The sequence below is a fragment of the Calonectris borealis genome, chromosome 4 (genome assembly GCF_964195595.1).
Source record: "Calonectris borealis chromosome 4, bCalBor7.hap1.2, whole genome shotgun sequence".
In the NCBI taxonomy this organism is placed as follows: Eukaryota; Metazoa; Chordata; class Aves; order Procellariiformes; family Procellariidae; genus Calonectris; species Calonectris borealis.
The window spans coordinates 10,258,101-10,271,689 of NC_134315.1; the positions used below are offsets into that span (position 1 = coordinate 10,258,101).

The 13,589-nt window shown below is 36.7% G+C and overlaps 1 protein-coding gene across 1 annotated transcript in view; it reads left to right on the forward strand.

Moving 5' to 3' along the window:
• Window positions 1-13,589, forward strand: part of CFAP99 (cilia and flagella associated protein 99) — a 57,738-nt gene that overhangs the window by 19,925 nt on the left and 24,224 nt on the right. The window contains exons 5-9 of the mRNA XM_075148586.1: window positions 1,889-2,001; window positions 4,287-4,461; window positions 9,165-9,245; window positions 11,411-11,476; window positions 12,433-12,492. Coding sequence (XP_075004687.1) covers window positions 1,889-2,001; window positions 4,287-4,461; window positions 9,165-9,245; window positions 11,411-11,476; window positions 12,433-12,492 — 495 coding nt within the window. The remainder of the gene's footprint in view (window positions 1-1,888; window positions 2,002-4,286; window positions 4,462-9,164; window positions 9,246-11,410; window positions 11,477-12,432; window positions 12,493-13,589) is intronic.

Below are 13,589 nucleotides of genomic sequence, written 5' to 3' on the forward strand. Positions count from 1 at the left end.
CATTTATTATAAACTTTGTGTATAGTCAGGGCCTTCCATAAGGTATGAAGAGTACTTTGGCAGGGGACATGTTCTCTGGGTCTGTAATCATATACACAGCTGAGATACCTGGATGTAAAATTTTGTTATGATAACTGGTAGTAGTACTGTATATACAGTGCATCAGTTCTGTTGGAGAGTATGAGCTCTGTCTCGACTTCTAGCATTTTGTTTATACATTGCGTAAGTACAAATTACTGTGTTGGGTGAAAAATGTAATCCAACATGCATGCGCTACAAAGAGAGATCCTCCATAAGGAGAATGAATGAGTTTCTAGACCAATGGGATGAAATGCATCCCTTATCACATACTTGGCAAACTCCACTGAATCTGGAAGCACCAAAAACCCAACTTCTTCACAATTCCACACTTAGTTTATAGTCATGCTTTTAGGGATGAAATATCTTCTTTTGGATGGTGTGCTGATACGCCAACATCTGCAGTTTTGGGGAAGAGCAGTAGTTTCTAGACAAGAATGGGAATCCAAGGGGGTTATATTCGTCTAGTCCTTCAGTTGTTGATCAGTCTTTTGACTCTACCAAAAGCACAATAGATGAAAATAAGACTAAATTTACAGGCTAATTCCTTGGAAATGGTCACACCAGGACTATAGATTTCAAGTAGCAGGCTTTCTACATCTGTTGAACATCTGCAGTAAACACCTTGAGTCAAATCCGAATTGTATATAGTGAATATAGCTTATATTCACAAAGCTTTGAGCCACCTTGGGCCTGGCACCATGTGTGAATTAAGAAGCTCCTTAGCAGTCCTCCAGAACCTAAAGCTCAATACAAAGACCTATATGGCTCTGTGGAAACCAACCCAAGACGGGGCTGATGCCAAGTCTGAACTAATATGCTCTGCAGTCTCCATTAGAAGCTTCTCAAGTGACTGCACATTGCTTTCCAGTATGTCTCATAATGTCAATATTATTTAGCATGCTTTTTTCTATTATTGGGATTATTTCAGTGTGATACTTGCTTGTACTTTCATTTCCAAGAATTTTAATGAAAAAGTTCAGATTCAAGTTTGGAATTTATATTGCTGTAAATGATACCCGCTGAATCCGAGTGCCATTTTTCAAGAGTCTGTTTCAAAAGGCCATTTGAGCAGTTCAAGTTTTAAAGAAAGGCTCTTGACCTTCTGTTGAACTCCAGTGGGAAACAAAAGTTCAAATGTTAGTTGCTATTTCTTCAGCATGTAGAGCCCTACAATGAGTAAGGGTGCCAAATTTCAGTCTTCTAGTTTAATGGGAATATGCCAATGAATTATATTTCAATAAAAGAAGAAACCATATTGTACAGCAGTTACTATAGTTCTCAGCAGTTCTCCCTGCCCAGTTCCCAGGGAGCTGAAAGGAACTTAAGTAATTCAGGTGCAGTGCCAGGCCTGAGATGTTTCTGGGCACCATGGACCATCTACCTATAGATAATCAGGGGTTGATGGTGGGTATATTAGACTCTGAAACTCTACTGTATAATTATACTAAAATCAGTGTATTGCAGTAGTAATTACTTTAATTTTGAATAAAAACTGTTGTTTCACAATGTTTGAAGCAAATTAAAGATTCATCAACACATCCCCATGTTGTAGTCTCTAGTTTTTTTTTTAAGCCACTAAAAATATTTTAGTATCTATTAGTGTTTCACAAAATAGGGCTGAAAGACATGGGGCTGTCCTAACAGGACTAAGAAGAACCTACAAATATCGAGCACCTATGATTATAATTACAGGGTAAAATACAAGCAAGTTCTTCAGCAGTGTTTGTAGTAAAAGCAATATCTTTTTGTAATCTTATATACACCATATCTTTAGTATTCATATTTAAAAGAAATCACTTATTATTAGTTTCTTAGATTCTTCTTCAATGCCTTGTATTTAAACACATGGATAAAAGATGAATGGAGTCAGTTCTACGATTCATTGTATGTAAAAGAGAACTGGATTGATCCACTGCTAAGGTAAGCAGTACTTAAGGAGCCTGTCACCACCTCAAAGTTTAAATGCTGGGGAAAGCTTCCTCTGAAAGTTCAATTTGCTGTTAAAATGTTTCTCCTATTGAAGTCACTCGGAACCCTTCTTTTCTTTGTGAGACTATAGTAATTCCTTTTACTTACTCAGAGGCAAGGTTCTCTCATAGAAAGTCTTTTCACAGCTGTTGTACATTTGTTTCTCAGTGCTCCCAAATAAATCAAACATCATACTCTGAAAAAAAAAAAAACCCAGAAGGTTCAAATTATCATACAGAATTAGACTCGTGCGTCATAAGTCACTTCAACATCTGTATGACATTCAGCATTTGAAAAAAGATGTTTGACTTCCCTGAGTTGGCTTTATGCATGAACTTGTTTATGCCGAAGTCGTAAAATCCCTTCTGAGCAAATCAGATAAGCATGTAAACAAGTCTTTTAAAATTATTATTTATTTACACAATTGCAGCATCATTTAACAGTTTAAATGCTCTGAGGTGCCAGGTGTGTCCACACATCAGTTAGGTGGTGATACAGTAGCACGAGTACCCTTGCCAAACTGGAACATTTTCATATGGAGAAACAGTAGCTCTGCAGCCTATTGTGTCACTTTTACACTCTCATTTTCACCCAGGACAGATAAATTAGAGCTAGCATTGGTACACCAATGTGGCTGCAATCACACATCCTCCTCACTGCAATATAGATTAACCCAAATGATGGCAAACACTGTTAGACAAAAGCATGTTACAATGAAAGCTGAAAAAGAGTTTGCATCTAGTTCTAACTGTCATATCAAAGTCAGTAGAATGAATCCTTTCATACTATGTAGATTATGCCAAATTAGCAAATGTATAGTATAGATTTGGCTTGCAATATTCCAAATACCACTGAGTTCTACAGGAACTGCAGGGATATATTTGAAGTCAGAATTTGACTCAATAAATTCCAGTGTAGTAATTCTAATTATAACATATGCTTACAATAGTATAAAGATACAGATAGAGACGTATAGATAGAGATAAACACACATATTAGTTTTAGCTGGTCCTGTGAGGAGCAGGGAGTTGGATTTGATGATCTGGGTCCCTTCCAACTTGAGATATTCTATGATTCTATGATTCTATATCCACACACTTTTTATATGTACACATGCATGCAGGCAGATGCTTAATCTACTGCTTCTTTCATTAACACTAAGCTTATTGGAGCTGTCCTTCACAGTCAATTACATTCAATGTAATGAACATGTGTTTTGCCTAGAAGTAGTAAATGTAAGTTGTACAAAAATGTTAAAGATCGTATTTGGTTACTGGGTTTGAAACTTCCTTCAAGGGTCTGAGGATGCATTGATCAGTTTAATCAGTTCAGTAGCTTAAATTCTTTTAAATATATCTTTGTATTCCCCTTTCTAATGTCAAGGAGGTTAATATAAAGAGTCCTATTTATTTTAATGGAGCTGCATTATTTGCAGAAATTACTTGCAAGCCTCATCCCATAATGACAATACTAGCTAAAGTAACAGTCACATAAACAAGTTTCTGTAAATTTGCATTGTCAGCTACTTTTTAAGTTGTGGGAAAGCTCCATTGCATGTGTAATACTTCAGGATAGAACACATATAGAGGAGGAAAAACTGACATGAAGCTGTCACCATAATTAGCCTTGTGATAACTTGTTTGTGTCTTACCTTGAATTCTGCACCTTCCTGTCATTCCTTGGAAGAAGTCTGAACCTTCAAGCCAAAATCCAAACACAGAGAAATCAAAATAATCTTGACTGCCCCACAGGCTTCACTGAGGGTTATTTGTGAATTCACCAAACTTCTTACATCCTTCTATTTTTTTATTAGAACTGCCTGTGCTATGAGATTGATTTACGTGTGCCCTGTCAGTTGGTAAAAGTGGCAATACTCAGACCACTGTTTGTTCATAGTCTCTTCATCTAAGCATGTTAAGTGTGTACTTAGCTTATGACAGCTGCTTTTCTGATTCATAGTCTGGTCGTGCTGCGAAATGAACTGGCGACATCATTGCTTATTCAGTAAAAACTGTGGCTATTTCACCACTAGTAGTCAGAATGGACTAGCATTTATCAAGAGGTGAAGTAACCCAGTCCAACTAAATCATGAGTACAAATTCATAGGTCAATTTTATTAACATTGAATGGCTGAAAGCGTTAGAGAATTTGCACCAATGCCAACCTCATATACTGTGTGTAAGTTTGTATGAAAGAAAAAAATGAAATAAAATTGAAAAATCTGTTTTTATTTGAAGATGGCAGCCAAAAGTACAGCAACTGATTGAACATCTCACAGATATATTAAGTAATCGTACTACCACTGTCAAGAGTTCAACCGTCACTCAGCCAAAGGAATTTAATTTGACTGTACCCAAACCACGTGCCATTCCTATACCTCTGCCAATACCACTACTGGAAAAAAGGCCACTTGTGAGTTTTTTTATGCTTTGAGAGATACTAAGTTTTATGTATGCTTGTGCACAAAATCATGGTAGGGGAGTTAATAGTCTCTTTAAAAATAATTGTAGAAAATCTACCACCTTTGACAGATCAAGGATTTTTTTAATATTCTGTGTTATTGAAGGTCAGATTTCTAAAAAAAACCAAACTAATTCTTTTAATTTCAGTGAAATGTGTAAGCTTTTTGTGTAAGCAAATTGTAAGCCAAACAAAGGAAAGGGAAAAGGTTGCTCCCTGTAGTTGTTTTGTGACTTTTGGAGGTAGAACTATACCATGGGTACAAATTGATGACAACATTGATGCAAGTGTTTCTGGTAGTCCTTGGATTTGTAAGATGTTTGCTTTGGATAATGCACTGAAGCAGGTAAGAAAAGAACATTCAAATGAAAATTTTTTCTAAACTTAGATTTTTTGTAGATGAACTCTCATTAAAATAAATGGCAAAACGATTTCACTGGAAGTGAGATGGACTCTAGGTTTGCAGCTCCTCATTGAGGGTGGAATTTTATTCCTTTCTATTTGTATTAATATTGAATCTCTAAAATTAAGCTTTTTCAGTTTAAATTTATTGCGTATGCATAAAGGAGACTAGATTTATCTTTGAAATGCTAAGCTTTTATTTTACTCATTGTCTAAGATTGTGATTCAGTTACACTGGTACATATCAGAGACACATGACTGGTTTTAAGTTAGCTCACTGGGGTAAGGTAAACAGGATTTGGGATCAAGCTGCTATGACTAACATAAAGACTCCAAAATAATCTATATTTAAATGCAGTGGGAAGTGAGTTTCGAAGTCAGTTTTGGGCATTATCTGCCACCTTGTATTAGCACTTCAGGTTTTAAATAATACATGTGTTGAATGCTCTTAGAAACCATTTACATCTTAGGATGGCAGAGCAATTTAATGGTAGTGTGTTATACAGTTAATGGGATTTTACATTGAAACAGCTTAATACCAGGCTCTGAAAAACTGCATTTAATAACTACTTAATCAGTATAGGAATGAGTCATATTGCTGTCATTTTAGTACCTTTATGCTGTGTGGCACCTCTTAGAATAAATTTGCTTTAATGTGGATGCATTTACTGAAGTTCATTTGTGTTGTTAGGATTATACTAAATTTGGTTTACATTCCGGCCAAGTCTGCAAATTTAAAAGCTTGTGTGAATCTAAAACCATTAGCGTAGTAGTGACATATGTGGTGCTCATTTCTGTACCTATCTCAGCAAATTAAGCTTCATTTTAATTTGCCATATTGTTGCCAATATCACCATTTTAGATCCTGAAATGAGCAGGCTGAAAAGACAGCCCAGATGGCAAGAAAGAGTTAGTAAAGTGAGAGCAGGCCGTAGTTTTGGCTACTGTATGGTGGAGAGTTGTATGTAATTGAGAGGAATGCATGGAAATAAAGCTCTTCCAGATTACATCCCATAATCTGCTGCAGAAATGTTCTCATCCATTTTCTCACAAAGTTGTTAGTTTTATGAGATATCATTTTTTTCTCATGGTTTTCATGCATCTGTCAAAGAACTTGTCATGTGGCATATTAGCAGGGACTACTGTAGGCACAATAACTACAGGTGTAGTTACTGCTCGACTTTGAAACAGCTGTATGAATTCATATGGAGGCGTCTGGATTTTGAGCAATGACTGCTGCTAAGTTATTGCATCCCTATGGTGAAATTAGTTCATTCTGATGAACAGGATTATTATTTTAGGTATTTCTTTCTGCTAGGTTGCATTATATTCTCTAGTAGAGATAAAACGCAAAGTAAGATGAGATATATCACATACATCGAGTTCAGGAGCTGGGATAGTACTGCTGTCCTGTACCCTGAACACAGGCTTCTTTCACAGGAGAGGACTGGAGATGTGGGTTATTGCAGAAGGCAGGGTAGTAGTTGTCTTACTCAGTGATCTATATTGAGATGGGACTCTCCACAGACCTTGGAAAGTTTGATTGGAGTAACATAGGCCTAGAAGGTTAGGATAATCATTCATCATCATAAACATTCATCAGAAATGAGAGACACTAAGTGAAAAGGAAAAACACTTGAATTTTGAAATTTAGTAATGAAACATTTCACTCTAAATATTTGTTCTAAAGATTATAAATTCTGCTCTCCACTGTCCTTTGCACACAAGCACAGGGATGTACACACAAGCATGCACATATGCATACACACATTCATAAATACAATTCTACAAAGAAAAACGAGTGCTTTAGCTTGAAGTTTGCAAAGGAAACAAATGGAGACAGGTGCTTAAACCTGATAATATGCAAAATTATTTGGACACATTTAACTTCCTTGGATATCTTGTCCTTGAGCGATAAATAAAATCCATTTTTTTACTATCACCACTGTACTAGAATAGTAAGATTATGCAATTATTTTATTTTTAGATTTTCTGTAAACCAATAGTGTAGTTAAAAAAAATAAAAAAGCCACACTGAGATGTTATTGTAACACCATTCAGCCAAATTTAGTGTATTTTTTAGACATTTTCCATATTATTTCAGCTGTGCTTCATGAGTGGAGTTGCTTGATTGTTTAAAATAATTAAATTCATTTGGCCAATACAGAGGATTTTGTTTGCAAACATATAGACACAACAATATTTTTATCTTTATGATCTTGTTATGTATAAAAATAGAAGCTCTTAATACAATAGCATTGCATTAGCTTGCCCTTGTCCATCTTATGACAGTAATTTTAAAAAAATAGAAGAGTTATGACTACCAAAGTTCAAGTGATTATTCATTTTGTTCTTCCTTAAATTTCCTGTGGTACCTACTCCCTAAATAAACCTCTGGTAAAAGGATATCTAGAAAGCATAGGTGAGCCTGACCACTGGCTGGAGAGGAAAAGCAAGATTGGTGTCTCTTACCCGCAGCCCCCTTTTTTTCACATTAGGATTAAGTAAGTACAGTTTGGCCTTTTTGATCTCTCTATTGCTGGAATTTACAATTTACTTACAGTGACTTATTCATCCTCTTCCGTCAACTGGGTAATTGCTGTATTGTCTATCTATCTGTCTGATTGGTACTCATCACCATGGTATCTGAGGGCTAAATTACAAGGCGAAGATCATTTTTGAAACAGAGCTGATTGAAAAGTCTCCTCCTTAAATTACTTGGAATAAGCATAGCAGTTTCTGAGGAGAGATTTTCAGCTTAGACTGGCAGATGAGTACAGTTCTGAAGGTAAAGCACATGACTAGGAAGAAGAGTGAAATAAACTCACTGCCTGTGCAACCCTTTGCAAATCCTCTGGGCTTTAATTTCTCCATCTATAAAAGCATAATAAAAATTCTTAGATACTGCTGGGAAATACTTTCAGTTCTACTTCACTTAAAAAGCTCACAAAAATACTTCAGCAGTCTCACCAGTGCATTTAATTGCTAGCTTCTTCTGTTTGTGCATTTGTTTTGCCTGTAGATAATGATGTCAAATAGCAAAGGCAGTGGAAAGTACATCAGATTCATGAGTTTTTCAAAGCATAGCTCTTTATATAGTCCAATAAAGCTAGATGGGATCCCCATGTTCCCTAAACTGACCTCCTGTACAATACAGATTTTTCCCATTAATTCTTGAATTAATTCTGTAACTTCTAATTGAGCTAGAACATTTTTAGCAAGATAAATATTTAAGCAGATGTCCAGTAAACTGGCAGACTATCTCACCCACATAGGAAGGATACATCCAGCCTTTTTTCAGGGTTTGCTTCTGGGCAAAATTTATTGCTAAAGCAAATATTGAAATCCCCCGGAAGTTTCAGCCTAACTCAAAGGCATACAGTCCCGACTCTCCTGTTGATTCATATGACAGCCAGGCTATAAATCTTTCCTGGTCATTTTATCTGTAGCACTTTCTGACATATGAATGCTTTCTGGAATCTTTGACTAATGCGAGGAGGGCCCTCTCAGTCCTATACCTCCAAACATTTAATCTACACCTCCGATGGTATTCCCTTACAAGGACACTAGGGCAGCCGTAGTGGACCAGAGCAAAGGCCCATTTTGCCCAGTGTATTTTCTCCAGCAGTGGCCAACTCCAGAAAGACTACAGCGATGGGAGAAGCATAGCTGCTGCTTTCTCCAACTGCCTTCTCAGTCTCCCACGATTTCAGTTCAAAGACTTCCTTAGTTACAATGAAGTTCCTGGGTATCCAATAAACTTCAAAGGATTTCTCTTCCCTAAGCTTCTTTGGAGTCTTTGTAACTTGTTGCTACTACCACACACTGTGCCAAAGAGCTCCACAGCTTAACTTTATTCAGCTGCCCTATCTGGCTCTCAGTGCTGTGAAGATGAAGTTTATGAGATGCCAAACAGAACTTTTCCCCTTTTGGCAACTTCTTTTTCCCCTTGATAGGGCCTATAGGATTTATTATTTCCTTAGCCTTTCTTGTACTAGTTTCAGATTTTTCTTTCTTTCTGGTCTTTTGTCCAGGGTTTATATTACATTGGACAGGACTCCAAAGCCTGGGTAGTCCCAGCTAATTGGAATCTGTCCATGTCTTCTACACTGGCACTAATAGAAAAGAAGCAATAGTTAAAAAATAACTGCAGCTGTTCTACGGTAAAAGTGAATGTGTTTTTTTCCTGCAAGAGTGTGTTGCTTGGAATGTTTTATACCCTATATTGTCAAGATTATTGCCTTTTAATATAGGTTCCTCAAAGCACCTACAAACCTCCAAAGGAAAAAAAGCAACTAGAGGAAATCAAAACAAAAAATCGCCAAAAAGCAGAAGTAAGTGTATGATGTTTTTGTTCTAGTCTCTCCTTTCTTCTAAACTGTTTCTTCTGTAATGTTCCGTTTTCACAAGTCTTAGAACATTATCTGAAACATATTTTGCACCTAATAGCTCCTGGCTCCTGGCTCTTTCTTTAGAGTCATGAAGTTCGTATCCTCTATTCTGTTCTATCACCCTTTTTCCGTCTTCCTTGTTTTATTATTAATTGTCTAAGACAGGGTCCACCTTTTATTCACTGTACAAGTAGTATATGAGGAATTATGCAAGTAGCCATGTAAGGTAGCAGAAATATGATTACTTTCTTCTATTCACAAGCTTGAAATAGTTTGATGGTTCTTTTACTCCCACAGGACGTGTATATTTAAGGTATTCACTTAATAATTAAGGCTTAAAAATACAAAATATGTTCAATGTTTTTGTTTGTTTTCTATAGTAACTGATGAATAACCACATGTCATCACCCACTGTTTTAAAATACCAGCAGACTCTGACTTCTTTTTTGTGCAGACTCCATACTCTTTCCTTCAGCAGGCTGAGAGAGTGGGAAGTCATTATGATTTGTAAAGAAGCAGAGTACCTGGTCTGTGTGTTAAGAGAGCAGGAGAAGGGAGAGCCTGGAAAAACAAAGAAACAGATCTAGTTATTTGATCCAAACTTTGATATGAATCCTGTTCAATGAGTTAGCTCCTATCATAGTTAAAGCAGATTGTTGTCGTCGTCTTCTTGGAAGGGAATTAATTAAATGTCAGTTTCCACTTTCTTTCTTCCTCCCCACACTGCAGTCACCATACCCAATCGAATAACAGTATAAGCTTGATAAAAGGCATGCTGTTTGACTCCTTTTTATCTGCACTCTCCCACCCCCATTCTGAAAATGCCTTACTCTAGCTTTCAGTAGCCAGTACAAGTCCATTTATCACTGTTCTGGGCTCTCGTCATGTCCTCGTGAAAGGGGCATTGGATTCTGTTCCTAAACTAGAGTAAATGCTTTAATGTGTGATAGATTCTAGGGACATAAACTTTGCATTCCTTTTGCTGGCCCATCACATTACCTATGCTTGGTATTTCATTTTAAAACAATACAACATTATTTTTTATCCTTTTATTATTTCCATATTGTGGAGAAAGCAGACGCCTATTTGTCTGTGCACTTATTTGTACGTACAAACTTCCTAGAAGAACTGGGGATGAAAAGCAAGATATCACAGTGCCTATATTGTCAAAAATCTATGACAACTATAAAATCACTTAACTACTAGCCACATTCTTCAGTGGAGAAAATGCATGAATACAAGGAACAAAGGAAAACCACCATAGAAATTATAGCTGCAATAACAGCTGTTTTTGTTGCCTCTGGAATGTTATAAAAGGCATCCAAAGTATTCACAAAGGTCAGTTCCCTAGACTGTTTGCTAAACAAGCTGAAACATTGGGTCCTAAAAGAAATATGCATTAAAAATGCCATTTGTTTCACAGCATTTTTGCAGAAGCTATAGCTGTCATTATAAGTAACATGTCTGAGCATCTGTAAGGAGTGAGAACATTGGAAGCGATACTCTAGACAGTTATGGAAGCGCTGATGTTATGGACAGCTGCTCTCCAGAAAGCCATCAGAAAATCTAGTCTGTGTTTCACAGCTTTGATTAGAGAATACTGTTTACAACCGAAAGAAATATCCGAAAACTAGAAATGTGGCTGCCTGTACTTCCCCCTTTAAAACGACAGGTGGAATTACGGTTAGGGGTGTGCCTAGTGGAGCAACCCTTGGTGCTCAGATCCCCTGATCATAGTCTTCTAATTTAACTTAAAAACAAAGCCATTGTTCGTTAGCTATGTGGAAAGAGTTACTATCTATGGTACTGATGTGCCGTAGAGGCTTTTAAGTTGAATTCTGGATGAGCAACACGTTTAATACGGGTATACCTATCAAAGGCCTGATGCCCTATGCAAAGGATACAACCAGAGAGAACTATGTAGAAAATCAAGACTTGCCTACTTCAAGTCTTTAATCAGGAATGAAAATTCATATAAATACTAAGTCAAGCTTTCATTCATTGGAAACTAATATACTGGTCTGGGCTGCAAGGCTTTTCGAGACAGACAATTCTTATTAGAGAATTTAAATGTACCATAAACGTTAAGCTAATTGCTTTAATTTTAGGATCTGCTCCTGAAAGCAAATGCTAACAAGTTCAGGTGTGCAACCATGAAGCCTGAAAAGAGAGAGGTACGCTACAAAATACTTTATTACCTAAGATGAAAAATGACTGGAGTATTTAAAGATATCTCAAAGTATTTGAAACTTTTTGTTTATTTGGGGTTAGGAATTATGTGCTATCATTTATAGCTGTACTGTCATTTCGCATCCATATACTAACATTTGCCTCTTTGGATGCATAATGCACAACCCCCTTTTCTTATACTTCTGGTGCTGCTTTATTATACTCCTAATTTTGAGACAAGCAGCCTTCCTGTGATACTACTCCAACAAGTCTCTAAACTGGCAATATTTCTCTAAACCCACATATTATTTTTCCATTAACTTTTATGCCACAGAGCAGCCAAGCTGAGGGAATAACGGTCCCATTCATACAGAACTCTTGCTTTGGTTGATTCCCTGTTCACAACTATGTCACCAAACTATGTATGTAATATATTCATTTCAGCATCATATCTGCATATTCTATTCACTGTGTTCATCCTCATGACACCAGACACTTTCACATCAGTATCTATAGCTAACGCCATAAAATTAAATTAATAACCACCAGTAGAATTCTACCACTATTTAATAATTTCATGCAGTGTGCTTTGAAGTGTGCTATTTTGTCTTCCCTGTATCTGTTTCAGTTAAGAGCTGAATATATTCATATATATAGGTAATATTTCATAGTCAAACAAAACATCACTGTTACTTTTTTAGCATTATTTTAGTCAATAAATTCTAGTCAATATTTGGACCTACCTTTGTATGGTCATTTGATATGAAATATTCCCACTAAGTTGGGTGTACATAACAAGTTTTTGTGGACATAACAGTTCCAAATTACGTCCCCTATGATCGTATTTGTTACTCTAGATGAATATTCAAGACTGATTTTTGGTAAATACCTAATATTTTTTGCTGAGTACTTGAAAATCTGTCTCTGAAATGAAATAATGTATTTTTGGCTTGAACTGCAGAACACACATGACAGTATGAAGAGTAATCCAGCATTCCAGGCTCAAAAGATCCAAAGCAAGGTGAGTAACCTTTAAGGTACTATTGTCAGATGTACTTGAAAACTTTGGAGTGAAAAACACACATGCAAATTCTGTGGTGATGCAAACTCTACTGGAATCCATGTTTTTACACCAAGTTCTGTGGCCAGGAGAATGGGATGGATTGGGTCTATGGCTCATAATATTTGGCCCATGCACCATAAAAAATCCATGAAGAAATGGTCAGGGAGCAACAAGAGCGTGGCTACTCCAGGAGGGAAGAGAAACCAAGGAGCCAAAAGTAATGAAAGCACAGGCAGTGCCTTCACTGTTTTCAATTCCAAAGGGAGAAGTTTTTGTGTAAAATGGTAAGGATTGAGAATAGTCCACAGGAAAAAGAAGAATTGTGAACCCATGGTTTAAGAACTCAGCATAGGGACAGAAGAATCTTGCGTCTGTAAATCACTGTTTCAAAATGAGATCCTGAAGAATGCTGAACAATCATTCCAGCTAATGACTGTCTGATACACAATATACAATCAGTCTGGATGTTTGTCTTGTTTCCTTTAGACACATACTGAGGTCATAAAATCCACTATACTGATTGCTTCTCTGCTAGGATTTCCAAGGGTCAGAGAACTGTAAACATGGAAAATGGGCTGTTCAGCCTTAACGGTGTAACATGAAAACTCACATTGCTATTTCTGCAATAACTGTACTACAGATAATCTTCAGTCTTACATCGTTCAATCTGTCACCTTTCATCTGTTGAAAGTTCATATGCAGAATAATTTCATGTGGAAGCTGTGCTTGTATTGTGACCTCAAATAATCCTTGTGAGCAAGTCTACCTACTCTTTAAAACTATGTATTTACGTACAGCTCATATACACTTTGGAAAGACCGATTCCCTGCTTGGGGAACAGGGCATCTGGCAACTATTTCTAAAGCATATCCGGCATTTATCACATACGGAAGTTATCTTTAATAACACTATCACCTATTTAGTCTGCTTGCTTACAATCCAGCAGCATTTGAATTACAGGAAAGTAGTAAGATCCCCGTTCCTTTTGCACTGAAAAGAGGGTAAAAAAAGCAAAACAGGAAACATGTACATAGTTAACCCAAACACACATGACC